General features: G+C 37.3%; 4 protein-coding genes across 15 annotated transcripts in view; 2 read left to right on the forward strand and 2 right to left on the reverse strand.

Moving 5' to 3' along the window:
- Positions 1-694: 694 nt before the first annotated feature.
- LOC128679919 (uncharacterized protein) lies at positions 695-1,997 on the reverse strand. Its single transcript, XM_053762427.2, has one exon. It carries the CDS (start codon positions 1,760-1,762, stop codon positions 1,199-1,201), a length of 564 nt encoding a protein of 187 aa, XP_053618402.1. The 5' UTR covers positions 1,763-1,997; the 3' UTR covers positions 695-1,198.
- A 1,570-nt stretch (positions 1,998-3,567) lies between these two features.
- Rae1 lies at positions 3,568-9,252 on the forward strand. 2 transcript variants are annotated; one of them, XM_053762317.2, is made up of 10 exons: positions 3,651-3,863; positions 3,978-4,132; positions 5,416-5,508; positions 6,262-6,339; positions 6,565-6,660; positions 6,743-6,814; positions 6,923-7,063; positions 8,059-8,193; positions 8,379-8,585; positions 8,819-9,252. In XM_053762317.2, exons 2-10 carry the CDS (start codon positions 3,986-3,988, stop codon positions 8,900-8,902), a joined length of 1,053 nt encoding a protein of 350 aa, XP_053618292.1. In that variant the 5' UTR covers positions 3,651-3,863; positions 3,978-3,985; the 3' UTR covers positions 8,903-9,252. The 2 variants fall into 2 exon arrangements, with proteins under 2 accessions (XP_053618291.1, XP_053618292.1); XM_053762316.1 differs by having other exon boundaries at positions 3,568-4,132.
- Positions 9,253-9,873: 621 nt separating this feature from the next.
- On the reverse strand, positions 9,874-10,899 carry ND-B12 (NADH dehydrogenase (ubiquinone) B12 subunit). 5 transcript variants are annotated; one of them, XM_053762322.1, is made up of 3 exons: positions 10,763-10,899; positions 10,237-10,371; positions 9,874-10,150 (listed from the first exon to the last, which is right to left on the reverse strand). In XM_053762322.1, the coding sequence occupies exons 2-3, from the start codon at positions 10,365-10,367 to the stop codon at positions 9,982-9,984; spliced, it is 300 nt and encodes a 99-aa protein (XP_053618297.1). In that variant the 5' UTR covers positions 10,368-10,371; positions 10,763-10,899; the 3' UTR covers positions 9,874-9,981. The 5 variants fall into 5 exon arrangements, with proteins under 5 accessions (XP_053618297.1, XP_053618295.1, XP_053618296.1 ...); XM_053762320.1 differs by lacking the exon at positions 10,763-10,899 and adding an exon at positions 10,586-10,695; XM_053762321.1 differs by lacking the exon at positions 10,763-10,899 and adding an exon at positions 10,554-10,664.
- Positions 10,900-12,448: 1,549 nt separating this feature from the next.
- Positions 12,449-14,022, forward strand: part of LRP1 (LDL receptor protein 1) — a 69,945-nt gene continuing 68,371 nt past the window's right edge. For 3 of the 7 annotated variants that reach the window (XM_053762561.1, XM_053762564.1, XM_053762566.1), the window contains exon 1: positions 12,451-12,928. In XM_053762561.1, the coding sequence (XP_053618536.1) occupies positions 12,844-12,928 (85 nt within the window). In that variant the 5' untranslated portion in view covers positions 12,451-12,843. Of the gene's footprint in view, positions 12,929-14,022 lie in introns of all 7 variants that reach the window. The other 4 variants (XM_053762565.1, XM_064436682.1, XM_053762563.2 and 1 more) reach the window with 3 other exon arrangements.

Raw genomic sequence — 14,022 nt, forward strand, 5'->3', positions numbered from 1 at the left:
ACGTATAATAAAACAATAGAAAAATAATCTGTACATTGAACAAATTTACATAAAATAAAATTAGGTGTTAGTCATAGTAACAGAGTAAGAATTAAAAAATCTCTTCGGATATACTGGACGGATTTGAATGAAACTTTTTTTGTTATATAGCTATTAAGCCTGGGCAACATAAAGGGTATAAATTATTTTGAAAACTGGAACACCTGATGGAGACCCATGATGGTGCAGCTAAACTATAGGGAATATAGAAATGACGACTTAACAAAAAATTTTCAGTCTGATGAGCAGTTTCTGTTGAGGTGTAAAAATCAAAGATCTGGAACACCTGAAGAAGCGTCATAATAGTTCATTAAACTATAGAAAACATACTTTTTTAGTCTGATTAGAGTCTTCTGTATGTATTAGAATCTTCTGTATCATTACATTTGTATGATTAAATTTCTCTAATAGTTTTGACTCCTTACCAAAAATTGTTCGGCCACGCGAAAGAAGTCGCGGGCGTCGGCTAGTGGTTAATAAAATTACTGTTTGTACTGATGGGATTCAAATATTTATTTATTTATTAACCGTAGGCTACATGGCATCTGCTCCGCCATCACCACTAGATTTCTGAAATATGATGAGGAATTCAATCCTCCATGCAACCTACAATAATGTTGTCTACTCTTGGATACTACTAAAATAATTTGCAATCTTAGTTGTGTAAGTTATGGCTGTATTCACGATATCTAAGCTTGTATGTTCTATAATATACATTTACATACAAAACAAAATGTACATTTTAAATACATGATCTCACAGTTATAAAATTCAGTTTATAATATCTTACTAATATTGCATGGAGTGGAAGGTGAACAGGCCTTTCATTGTCTAGCCTAAGATATCTGGAAAATTATCAAAATTCAAACTATACATCAATGAGGAAGTAACTATTTATGAAAGTAATATCTATCATCACTCCTTAATCTATAATCCTAATCCTAATACCTAAATTCAAGTTTTTATACATTTTAGTCTATCATTAGATGCATAGAAAACAGTGATGAGCACTGACTTCTGTTTTGGAAGTGATTCAAAACTAAATCCGTAAAAAAAGAATCAATATCAATTTGTTAGCTACTCAAAGTTGTAACAGCTCCATCTCCATCACACATCAGTCTCAACAATTATATAATACTAGCTACAGGTTGTCAAAATGTTATCTCCGATTGTTCCCTCGCTGGTGCCCCCGGCCTCGCACATAGGTCTTGTGTGTGTGTTTATTGTCTTGAGAGTTGGGTCCAAATCTATCTGATTTTGTGTTGTGCTGCGGGGTAGACAGCGGCTGTTGTTGTGGAGGTTGGTGACCGCGGGACGCATTGTGCGCGCCGTTAGAGCGGTCGGGCGGCGCGGCATTGAGCGCAGAGGGGGGCGGAGCCGGCTGCGGCTCGCTCATGTTCACCTGCTCGTTGAACAACATGCAGAACTCCCCCACTTTCTGAATGTCTCCCGATTTGCCCGAGTAGAGAGTGAGAGCATTGCGCCACAGCGACGCGTAACCCCGCGTCAGCCGCACGATGTCCCCGGGTAGGAGCAGGGCGCCGGGTTCGTCCCACACCGACAGGTTCACGCAGGCGGACGCATCCGCGACTCGCAGCGTGCGGACCTCTCGCGCCTCCTTAGTCAGTGTTGGCGGACCCACCTCCAAAACTATAAAAACGGCGTTGATGTTCTTCATGCCAGCTTTCAAATCTTTAATTTGAACGTGATCCGGTGCACTCATTTTGCGATATAAATATGATCAGGAAAAAGGACAACTTTCTATGTAATAAAACGCGTGATTCCTCGTCTGTTTTATTGGTGCAGAAAGCCCCGTAATTCTGCGAAAAATAACACAAGTCACAAAAATATGGTACGGTAGGTACGTAGATACCTAGGTACCAGTATCATCATTTCCCATATAGTTAATTTACTCTTTGATCATCATTCTTCGTATACAACATCAAACAAAAATGACAAATTGGCAATGACAAGTCAAGCGTCAAACCAAAAGTAACATTTTTTTTTTTTGTTTCGTTTATCGATGTGGAAAAGCAAAGGGATCTAAGCCCATACAGCCGTTTAAAAGTCACTTAGGTAAATTCATTTCATTCAGAGTGTTTGTGGCACTGTAATTTTATCGCATCTCGAAGTGCTCCTATCAACTATCCAATTTATTCCATTTGATTGTGGAGGTGAAGAAATGAAATTCAGAAATGGTTCGTTGGTTACCAAACCTTGTCAAAATATGTTGTAGAGTAATGACCAAACTATAACCCAGATTCCAAGAAACTTACAAAAATTCCATACTGTTTGCGACATGGGAGAAAAATCTAGTGAAATATAAATAAAATAAATAATTTGTTACTCATAAGTTTTAATGTTTGGATGTTGTTTTTCCGAATAAATTTTTAGACACCTACTTACCATACTTATACGAAGTACCTAATATTCCAGAAGATAATGTTCTTATATCTATGGGCTGCAATATGTTTACCATGGATTCGTACGAAGTACTTACTAAATCCATGTTGTTTACTTAGTCCACTTAGTCATTTTCGCACTGGAATGGATGGATGACGCACATTTTTCCATTCATGGATGTAGTACCTAGATACTCCGTCGGAGTACCTACTTATTTCATGCTTCCGCTACCACAATGCAATGCAAAAATAAGCTCTATAGGGAGTATTACTGCGCATTAATCCCGCCAGAGTACAGCACTGTATGTTAGGTACACAAAACCTTTGCCGCTTTGCCGCTTTTTGCTATGTCGATTAAAACGTTTATTTTAGAGTACTTTATTAATCCTTTCATTATGTAAGCATTCGTTTGTGAAATTATACAACAATGTAGCATATTCGGGTGCCGATATATTGGGAAAAATCGTTTTCCATAAGATAAAAAAACTTCGAAAACTATGGGATACGCCTCACGCTGTAAAATTTTCGAGCCAGTAAACGGACGAAAAAGCTCTGAACACTTCACACGTGAAGACTTATTACAATATGGACTTCATACAGGTAAGATCTTCAGTCAAAATCAAGTTTATATCAGTTTAAGACCACAGTTGACCAAATAATGCAGAACATAATCTAAAATAGTGTTATTATTTTCAGGATAAATATTAAATAAATAAACAAATATATTAGGACAAATCACACAGGTTGAACTGGCACCAAAGTAAGTTCGAAACTTGTGTTACGGGATACTAACTCAACGATACTATATTTTATTACAAATACATATATAGATAAACATCCAAGACCCGGGTCAATCAGAAAAAGATCATTTTCCATCATGACCCGACCGGGGATCAAACCCGGGACTTCGGTTCAGAGGCAAGCACTTTAGCACTACGCCACCGAGGTCGTCAGTCAAAGGATAGTCCATTAAATCCTTCCTTTTTCCTTTAAACTCACACCACGATTGCGTAGAAGGTATTTTTGGTCGTAAATCTGCAACAATATTGAAAATTGGCGCTTTTTGCCTCCATTGGCAATGTTTGTGTATCTTAGTTGTACCAGTAGTGTCATCTGCGCTGAGCTTTGCGTAATATAGCCTTATTGAAAAAGTTTGAATGCCTGCCACGAGGAATGAAAGAAGCAAAGAAAAACAAATTAAAATATTAACCTCGAAAAATGGCTGTATGGGCTTGGATACCTTTGCCTTTCCATATGGATAAATTAAATTTAAAAAAAAATAACCTCAAAAACATATCGGTATCAAACAAAACAAAGCGAGATTATTAGATTCGTTTGGATTTTGTTCATTTCATATGGTTATTTCTTAACCTATTTTATTACGTTATGTTACTAGTACAGTGTATTGTTTAATTAGTCTTAGTAAGTATAGTATTTATTTCGCTTTTTCACCGAAATTGATGTGAAGAAGTAAAACGCTTAGATTATAAGAATTCTAAATTCTGGTAAAACGTCGTAGTCAGTGTTTTGTATCAGTTATCAGAATGTTCAACCAGCTGTCGAACACGACGAGCAACCCCAACAACGACCTGGAGGTGGTGTCTCCGCCGGACGACACAGTCTCGGCGCTGGAGTTCTCCCCGGCTTCCGTGCCGCAGACGTTCCTCATCGCAGGCAGCTGGGATTGCCGGGTCAGTGTGTACAAAAACCATATATTTCTCTAAATTCGTTATCTGACTGTTGATTGGACTCCAGATCCAACTCAGAATAATAGAATGTTGAGTTTTTTTATGTTACGACTCAATATTTAAGTCTAAACAATATTTATTAAATAAGCAAATCAGTAATATCACATTACAATTAAAAGATTATTCATATTAATTTATACTGTGTACTTTTACATAGTTATAACCTTTTGTACTTAAAAGCAAAGAGTAAAATGTCTGGATTTTCGTGAAAAACATGGAATTTTCTTTTTCGTGAAAAACATGGAATTTTCTTAATTACCTAGACACCATTATACTCAAACTTAGGTATATATATTTTCCTTTCATCAGCACTTGATCACAATCATAATATGTTTCAGTATACCTTTTGACCATGTACTTTATTGTGTACTTACATTGTTATATTACTGATAAAAAATTATACATAAATTTATATTTAAAAAATGGTAAGCCCTTCTGGCATAATAGGGACCAACACTGTTTGAATGAGTTTCTTTTGGCATTTCTTCTCAGCAGTGGTCGTTCCGAAATGCTAGTAGTTTGTAGCTTTGGTAAACATCATTTAATTTAGAATATGACGTGAAAAAGTGCCTGTGAAGGCCTAATTTCTGAATAAATGATTTGATTTTGATTTTGATCAAAAACTTTAAATATTGTTATGTACATATATTGAAGCAATATTATTATTATAGGATGGGAAAATAAAGTGCGAGAAGCAAATTGACATACCATATATTCTTGAAACTTTTCAGCATTTTCGAGACCCTTTGAGAATCTCTAGATAGATTTAGAACTTTCAATATATTGTCTTCTAGTAAGCTAGAGGCATACACCTCCACCTAAAAATTTTGAACTTGAAGATCATATATTTACGAAGTTATGCAAAAGTAAAGTTTTATGATTACAACATTGATTCACTCACTCATTGATCCATACAATTGAACTAGTACTTCCAAGGCTTAGGGATCTGAAATTTGGTACAGGGAATGATCCCATCTAGGAACATTGAAGATCTGGTTAGAAACCTTAAGACCCCAGCCAAGATATTATTAGTAATATAGATATTGGAATATTTCTGACAATTGTTTGAAACAAGTCACTATGATTACACAGGTAGAATTTAACCTGGAATAACACTTAGGTATTCACTTTTATCCCGAAATTCCCACAGGAGCAAAGTCCCGGGGTGCAGCTAGTTATGTATAAAATCAATGACAAAGTAGAGTTTATTAAATGTCCTATTGCAGGCACGATGTTGGGAGGTAGAGCAGTCGGGCAAGACAGTGCCAAAGGCAGCACAGGGCATGGACGGGCCCATACTGGATGTTGCTTGGCATGATGTGAGTCTAACAAATTCATTAACACCCCATGCTGGAACAGTGGGTATTATTAGTTTAGTAGGTACTTTACATATTTGTGTATGGTCTGTGACATCATGGATCAGAATAGAATATGGAAAATGTGAAAGTATAAAAGTTATCAATTTCATATTAAGCAGAGGTGTATTTCCCTATAGTGCAGGGAGTGAAGTGACGCCCTATTGACACTTTTGTGGTGCCACTGCGTGAGAGCTGCACACGGGTGGTACATGGGTTAGAGCCCCCCTTGATTAGAATATCTTTGACAAGTTTTTTACAAAAATGATATTTTTGCCAAATTGCCACAAGATTTTTTGTTGTCAGGGTGCTATAAACAGTTGAGTAGTTCCCTCGTTTGGAGCCGATCTGGGCTGCACCATCAGGTCATGCTTATCATAATAATGCATTGTCATGGAAACTGAAGTGACATGGGAAATTTCAACTCTGTAGGTAGGAGGAAAGGAACTGGAAGTAGGAGAAATCTAACATGCAAGATTTGATTACAGAGAATGGGTCAGGTGAAACTAAATAAAAGCTTGTACAAAAGTTGATTGTCTGTCAAAATGGTTTGTATCTGGAAAACAAAAAAATCTTGTATTTGAATGAGTCGAAAGTCTGAGATTTCTACAATATTTATTTACACACTTTTGTGCTAATTTGACTGGCCTCCTTATTGACTACATGGTCGTATGTGATGTATAAGAAAAGTTGCTGAACAAATTGCCTGTGTTTCAGGATGGCACAAAAGTATTCATGGCATCCACAGACAAGAGCGTCAAGTGTTGGGATCTAGCCGCCAACCAAACCATGCAGGTAATCATAAGTTTGTTACCTCTTCACACACTATCTACTCAACCAATCTTTTTGATTTTTTTCTTATACATATATACTTTTGAGTATGACATAGGGTACTTCAACCCGGAAAAATAACTGTTCCTGTGGGAAATTTACATGTGACCGCACGAAGCTAGTATACATATACATTATGTGGTATATACTGTATGGTAACTGTGTGTTTGACTTTGCTATGACGTCCAGGTGGCGGCGCACGATGCTCCCGTGAAGACCTGCCACTGGATCAAGGCCCCCAACTACTCCTGTCTCATGACCGCCTCCTGGGACAAGACTCTCAAGGTTGGGATTCCTATATTACATCTAGTGTGCCATTTTCTTTAATAAGATGATAATTTTAAATTGTCTTACGCGTATATTTCAGTTTTGGGACACTCGCAGCAACGTGCCCATGATGACCATGAACCTGTCAGAGAGGTGCTACTGTGCGGATGTTGTAAGTGTACATTTAGATTTTACTTGAAAAGGAAATTTATTTTTAAACTAAACCATGATGGCTTTTTTGTAAAACTAGAACACACTGCAATGTACTGTAATCGGTCAGGACTACCCGATGGCGGTGGTGAGCACGGCGGACCGCGGCATCTGCCTCTACACGCTGGAGAACAAGCCCGCGGAGTTCAAGCGCGTGGAGGCTCCGCTCAAACACCAGCACCGCTGCATCGCCATCTTCAAGGACAAGAAGGTACAGCCGACCTTTGGTTTCGGAGAAGACGACGAGAGCGAGAACCAGTGTTACCGAAACAAATAATTGGACATATATATACCTAATTAGCGGCCCGTCCCGGCTTTGCTCGGATAAAAACATAATAAATTACAACCTAAATCTTCCAAAGGTACCATTCACACTGTCTATTGGTGAAAACTGTATGAAAATCCGTGCAGTAGTTTTTGAGTTTATCACAAACAGGCTTTATTTTATAATATGTAAGGATACGTAGGGTTTAAAAATATTCATACTTCAAATGTTAGATGCTGCGTTGGTAACGCAAGGTGAGCAAGGGTGCAAGCAAGCACCGACTTCCCATACACAGTCCTACTAATATTATACATGCGAAATTCTGGGAGGATGTGTGTTTATGTCTGGACCGATTGTTTGAAACTATTTTTTTGTAATTTAAATACACGAGTAGAATATAACCTGGAATAACACATACTTAGCTTGTGTTTATAGAAGTGATTATTCGTATTTTGATTCACTTCATCACTATCACCACATAGTATAAAAACAAATTCGGTTCCTTTAAAACTTCGCAACTGATTTTGATGCCGTTTTTACTTAAGAGTGGATGAAAAAGATAGAAAGAAAAAAATATTTGCTAAAAACATGAGTACCTACAAAGTAATAATTACTAGCTGTATTCGTAACATTTATCAAAGTTACGAATTTTGAAGTATAATAACACTGCAAAGCCGGGACGGGCTTTTAGTATCAATACCTATGGGACAATTGAACCCATAGGTATCAATACCTATGGGTTCAATTGTCTATTTTGGTCAAATCATATTGGCATACACTGCGCCGTTTCATTGTTTTTTTAAGAATTTCAAAACTTTGAAGTAAGTATATGAATCGATAGAGCTAAAAATTGAATAAAGGTATTCAAAATAGTTTTGACGAAAAGGTGGTAGTAGCGCTGGAAAGTGCCGGTGTGTGAGCAATGTTTCCGTACCGCGCAGACGAAGCAGCCGACTGGGTTCGCGCTGGGCTCCGTGGAGGGCCGCGTAGCCATCCAGTACGTCAACCCGGTCAACCCCAAGGACAACTTCACCTTCAAGTGCCATCGCTCGCAGGGCACCACCACCGGCTACCAGGTAACGCATTATCTCTTGAACATAAACGCTGTTCGCAGCTGGGCTCGTTTTAATTTCACTTATATATAATTTATACGAACTTATTTTGTAAAAAAAAGCTATTTTACAAATTTATTTACTTGAAATTTCAAGAAGTCCTTTTTGTGTGAAAGCGTAATAAAATTCCACCACGATGAATCGGTCAGGACATCTACGCAGTGAACGACATCGCGTTCCACCCCGCGCACGGCACGCTGGCCACCGTGGGGTCGGACGGCTCGTTCTCGTTCTGGGACAAGGACGCGCGCACCAAGCTCAAGAGCTCCGAGCTGCTGGACCAGCCGCTCACCAAGTGCGCCTTCAACCACAGTGGCCAGATCTTCGCCTACTCCGTGGGCTACGACTGGTCCAAGGTAATTCTACCTTAAACACGAGTTCCACAAGTGTTAGGTTTGTGTGTTTTCCACCAGGAAATCATATTGAATCTTTGTGGATACTGTGCTTATTATTTTAAGATTATAAGCTATCCACTTCTTTTTATTCATCTTAAACCAATATATTGAATGCACAAATTAAAACCTATGTTCTCTTTTATATATATGTAATTGTTTTGATAGCAAATATAATCTACTTTGTCTGCTCCCAGGGTCATGAGCATTTCAACCCGGCAAAGAAGAACTACATCTTCATCCGGCCGTGCTTCGAGGACCTCAAGCCACGCTCCACATAACTACTGTTCTAATTTACTAGCTTTGCTTGTTTAAAGTGCTTCTTGGTGACAAAAGACTCTTAATCTACTTCAAATAATCCTTACTTTAAGATAACAGTTTTTCCTAATTTTTAACCATGTCCATAATGTGAAAGTTTAGTCCCATACCTGCATTGAATTGAATTTTGATATTCACCATTGATAAAAAATCCATTTAAATGTTAACTAAATTAGTCTAACGAGTGTTTGTTATTTTTTTATTATGAATGAATGTAGTTTCTGGATGGACTTCAAATGTAAATAAGTGAAGTGTTGGCATTAATCTAATATTGAATGTTAGTAAAATATCAAAAAAACATTGTCTAAATTTTCATCTTCTTCTTTACCTTATCCCACTCATGTGGGATCGGCACAGTATGTAAGTTCCTTCCATTTCATTCTGTCATTTGCCATATCCATTGATACTCCTTTCCTGTTCATACTATCCTTGACACACTCCATCCATTTCTTCTTAGGTCTTCCTCTATTTCTGGAACCCTTTATTTCCATCTTTAATGCCTTTTGAGTGACGTGATTTTCATCTCTTCTTAAAATATGCCTGTACCAGCCCAACCTATAACTATGTAATTTCTCATTAACTAGTGCAACTTTCATACACATTCCTTATTTTATCTAATCTTACCCCACACATTAATCTCAACATTCGCATCTCTGTCGCATGAAGTTTCCTTTTATCCATCACTTTCGTCGCCCAACATTCAGGTCCATACATCATGACAGGTATGATAACTGCCTTATAAATTTTCATCTTCATGCATCAGTTATCTTCAGTGTATTTTGAATTTAGTGATTATATCACACTGATATTATGAATGAAATGCTACTATACATACATTCATACACATAAACATTCTTATTTATAGCTAAATATAAATATTGTATAGCTATTAATGTAACAAAAATGTACATGATGACGATGAAAAGACTTGATATACAAGATCTGAATAAAATTTATTCAAAGGTAGTTTCACCCAAAGTACTGAACCAAAGTAAGAACTGCAATAAATCAATATTATCTATAAACTATAGACTAAACAAAATCAGTGATGGTCTCCTTCTCCATGGTGTCCGTCGTCTCCTCCAAGTGCCTTCTCGATGCCCACGGTCACGATGGTCAGTGCCAGCCCGATGGGGAGACCCCGGAAGAAAAAGTTGCCGGCACGGCCCAATCTGGTGCCCCAAGCAGGACCGTACCGCCAGGCTTCATTTCTAAACATAACACACATGAACACAAATTCAATAAATTTTGCATTAAGGTGCGTAAAAAAAGATTATTGAAATTAAGGACTAAGTACCTGATCCATGGATCCTTAAGTCCTTTCTTAGCAAGAGCTGTCTCTAGTTCCTCGAGCTCTGGGATACCCTTAACTTTGAACTGCGTGTAAGGTGGGATTTTGTAGGCAGGCTCGTGACAATGACCACCCATAGCTCTGTTGAAGAAGGAATAAACAACACAAATATAACCTATAACTTATTACATAATAATTCTATTGTGATTTCTTGATAGAAACATTAAAAATAAATTCAGTACTTATTTTTTCCTCCGAAGAGAATGGATTTAAATTACCTAATATCTTACTATTCAAAATTCACAAATTAATGATAAATTTACTTTTATTTTTATGTCTTGTCTTGTGTACCTACATTGGTTTAATTTGATTTGGTACCTAGATATGTACTCTGTGCTACCTACAGTACAGACAAATTCAACAAAATTTTGTGACAGCTGACATTGGCGGTAAATAATAGTGTATCTACACTTGTGTTAAAATTTTGATGAAATCCAGACAAGACAAACTTCAAGTCATGGTTGGTTGTTACCTTGGTCTTGGTGCTCGCAGCCAAGATTGTTACAGGTAACAAGGTTATCATCCAAGATTCGATGCCAGGCACTGTGACACTGTGGTGTGCCAGTCACAAAATTGGGCACAAATCGTCATCCTAGTTACATTAGCATGACGATTTGTGCCGAATTGCAATGCGCCTAGGGAAGCTGAAATATAATCGTTAATATCGATAGTTGACCTCGAAATTCATTAAATTTTACAACTTCACTGAAGTCATTGGATATTGTAAAATCAATCAAAGAACAATCGACACTTTCGGTACTGACCTTATTATGTAACAAACTAGCTTTTACCAGCGCCTTCGCTCACGTAAATTTTCAATGAACATTACTATCTACTAATCCTATTCCAGATTACGCAAAACTCCGCGCAGATGGCGCTACTGGTACAACTAAGGTACATAAACATTGCCAATAGAGGCAAAAAGCGCCAATTTTCAATATTGTTGCAGATTTACGACCAAAAATACCTTCTACGCAATCGTGGTGCCAATTTAAATTATCCTGAAAATAATAATACTATTTTAGGTTATGTTCTGCATTATTTGGTCAACTGTGGTCATAAACTGATATAAACTTGATTTTGACTGAAGATCTTACCTGTATGAAGTCTATATTTTAATAACTCTTCACGTGTGAAGTGTTCAGAGCTTTTTTCGTCCGTTTACTGGCTCGAAAATTTTACAGCGTGAGGCGTATGCCATAGTTTTCGAAGTTATTTTATCTTATGGAAAACGTTTTTCCCAATATTTCAGGACCCGAATATTGTATTTGTATTGTTGTATATTTTCACAAATGAATGCTTACATAATGAAAGCATTAATAAAGTACTCTAAAATAAACGTTTAAATCGACATAGCGAAAAGCGGCAAAGCTTTTATGTACCTAACATACAGTGCTGTACTCTGGCGGGATAAATGTACAGTAATACTCCCTATTAGTAGTAGGTATTCCGTCAAAGCACCTGCTAATTCCATGTTGCTGCCACATGTAGTGGTGGGTCGTTGACGTTTTTCGAGCCAACGAAACTCAACTGTTTTTGTTCAACGAGCAACTAAACCAGTTGGTTTGATATAACGACGTGGCTTTGTTTTTTCATCTGATCGTAGCGTTTTTGGCTCAACGCATTGCACGTAGGCAAAACAGTTGAGAACAATAATAAGATAGAAAAAAATACAGTTTTTTTCATTCACACTACAGTTCTACGTTCGGTTGTAGCCGTTGCGCGCCATGTCTCGCACTCGCCGCTCGCGCCGCACGCTACGTCGGAAGCAAACCAGTTGGGCATTCCAACTATTTTTGCAGTTATGATTAAACTAGTTGGATCGTTGAGCATATAAAACAGTTAAATAAAATGGTTAGTTGAAATAACGCCCACGACTAGCCACATGAGCCTCCACTTGTTTTGCCACTGTGTCTATGTCTGTGCTATGTCAAGGCTGCTGCTGCTACATTTTAGGTATTATTTTGATGAATTTATAACAATAAATTTCTAAAATAATGTGTAGAAATATATATATTAATTTTTCTAATTCTCAATATCTTCGGACGTCACTGTTCGGTTACTTTAACGGCGTACAACGGCGTGCGTGTACCGTGTACACGTCTACGGTGTACATGTTCGGTCGACATCATCTTTGTTTTGTTTGTGTTTTGTTTGAGAATTTGAGTTGAGATCCTTGTCATTCAATTCATTCATTCTGCGTCTGCGCGGCGCAGCTCGCGATTGTTGATTGATATGCGGTCGCTCGCTAATGGAAAATGGATTTTAATTTCGTAAAATAATTCGCGATAAGTGTGAAAAAATAATATTTTCTTTTATTGTATGCAATCAAGTAATCTACTTAATTTTCATCCGGTTAGTGAAATAATTCACAAATATATTTATCCTGAGTCGAGGGTATGGTTCGCCGTGTTCGTTCTAAACAAGGGTAGCATTCTCCGGGATAGATTATCGTTTCGAAAATAAGTGAGTGGAGTGGTGCTGTCGGATGTAGTTAGTAATTTATTTGGACAGAAAAGTAATGAATTGGAGAACATAAGCACCGGAGCAGAGATGAAAGCCGGTACAGGACTGGCGGCCGGCGCGCTGCTAGCCGTGCTTTGCACGGCGGCCGCCAACACCACCTTACCGTATCCTGGTAAACAGACTACCTTCTTAGCATGATAGATCCCCGGTGAATGGACACTTTCCCTTAGATCCTGCAAGAACCCTTTGTTGCTCGTGTGGACACTTTACTACTTAGTGTCACTGTTACAGCGTTGTTGTTTTAGTAACCAAGCCAGTAGCAGTTAGTAGCCAAGTAAGGTGGTTTTCATCCTCAATATACCTACTTGTTTGTTGTAGTTACTTACTCTGAATTCAGATTAATAATTTTTCATAAAAAATATCCATATAATGTATTACAAGATTATATACAATCAAGCATTTGTTTTGGCCCTGTCTATCCAATCCAACAATAAATTAAATAATAGTCTTTTAATATTGTACAATGTTGTGTTTAAATGATAAATTGTTATTTACAATCCACTACTAATGTACTTGTGTTATAGCCACCCTGGGTGGTGGTGGTGGCAATAACACAAGTACATTAGTGCAGTGCAGTGTCTTCTCCATTGTCTCCATCTCATCCCACACAATGATAAGCTATATGATAAGTATGTTTTCCAAAATAGCATGTACTTTTTGAATGATATTATCCAGGCCTGGTTTGTAGTAGTAATTTGTTACTATCATCATCAAATGCTGCAATGATTATGAGAATTTAGTAAATTTGCATAGTGGCATAGTACTCTCTTAGTGGCAGGGTTTTTGTGGAACTCATTTTTTATGGAAATATTGATACAACTTATAATAAAATATAAAAATAAATAAAACTATGTACAGAGACATATAAAAATTTATTAGTAGTACCTATATCTCTGGTTTGGATAAATTTTGATAGAGTAGTTAATGTAACAGCAGAACCTAGGATAACAGTGGCTTTGTCTCCGTTCTCATTCTACACACTAAAGGTGACATATTAAAACTTGCAATCAAATTTATTTATATGTAGATCTCTTAAACTACAGTACTTACCTATCAGAAAATTCTAAGATGGTCAAAGTCATGATTAATCACATAGCTATTGAAGTGCCCCTGCACTAGTAAATAATTTAATGGATGAAACCTATTTAGAAATTCCAAAAATGCAGTTTCATCTTCTTATTTTCTATAATATTTAGATAGTCATAT

Source organism: Plodia interpunctella, chromosome 22 (genome assembly GCF_027563975.2).
Source record: "Plodia interpunctella isolate USDA-ARS_2022_Savannah chromosome 22, ilPloInte3.2, whole genome shotgun sequence".
NCBI lineage: Eukaryota > Metazoa > Arthropoda > Insecta > Lepidoptera > Pyralidae > Plodia > Plodia interpunctella.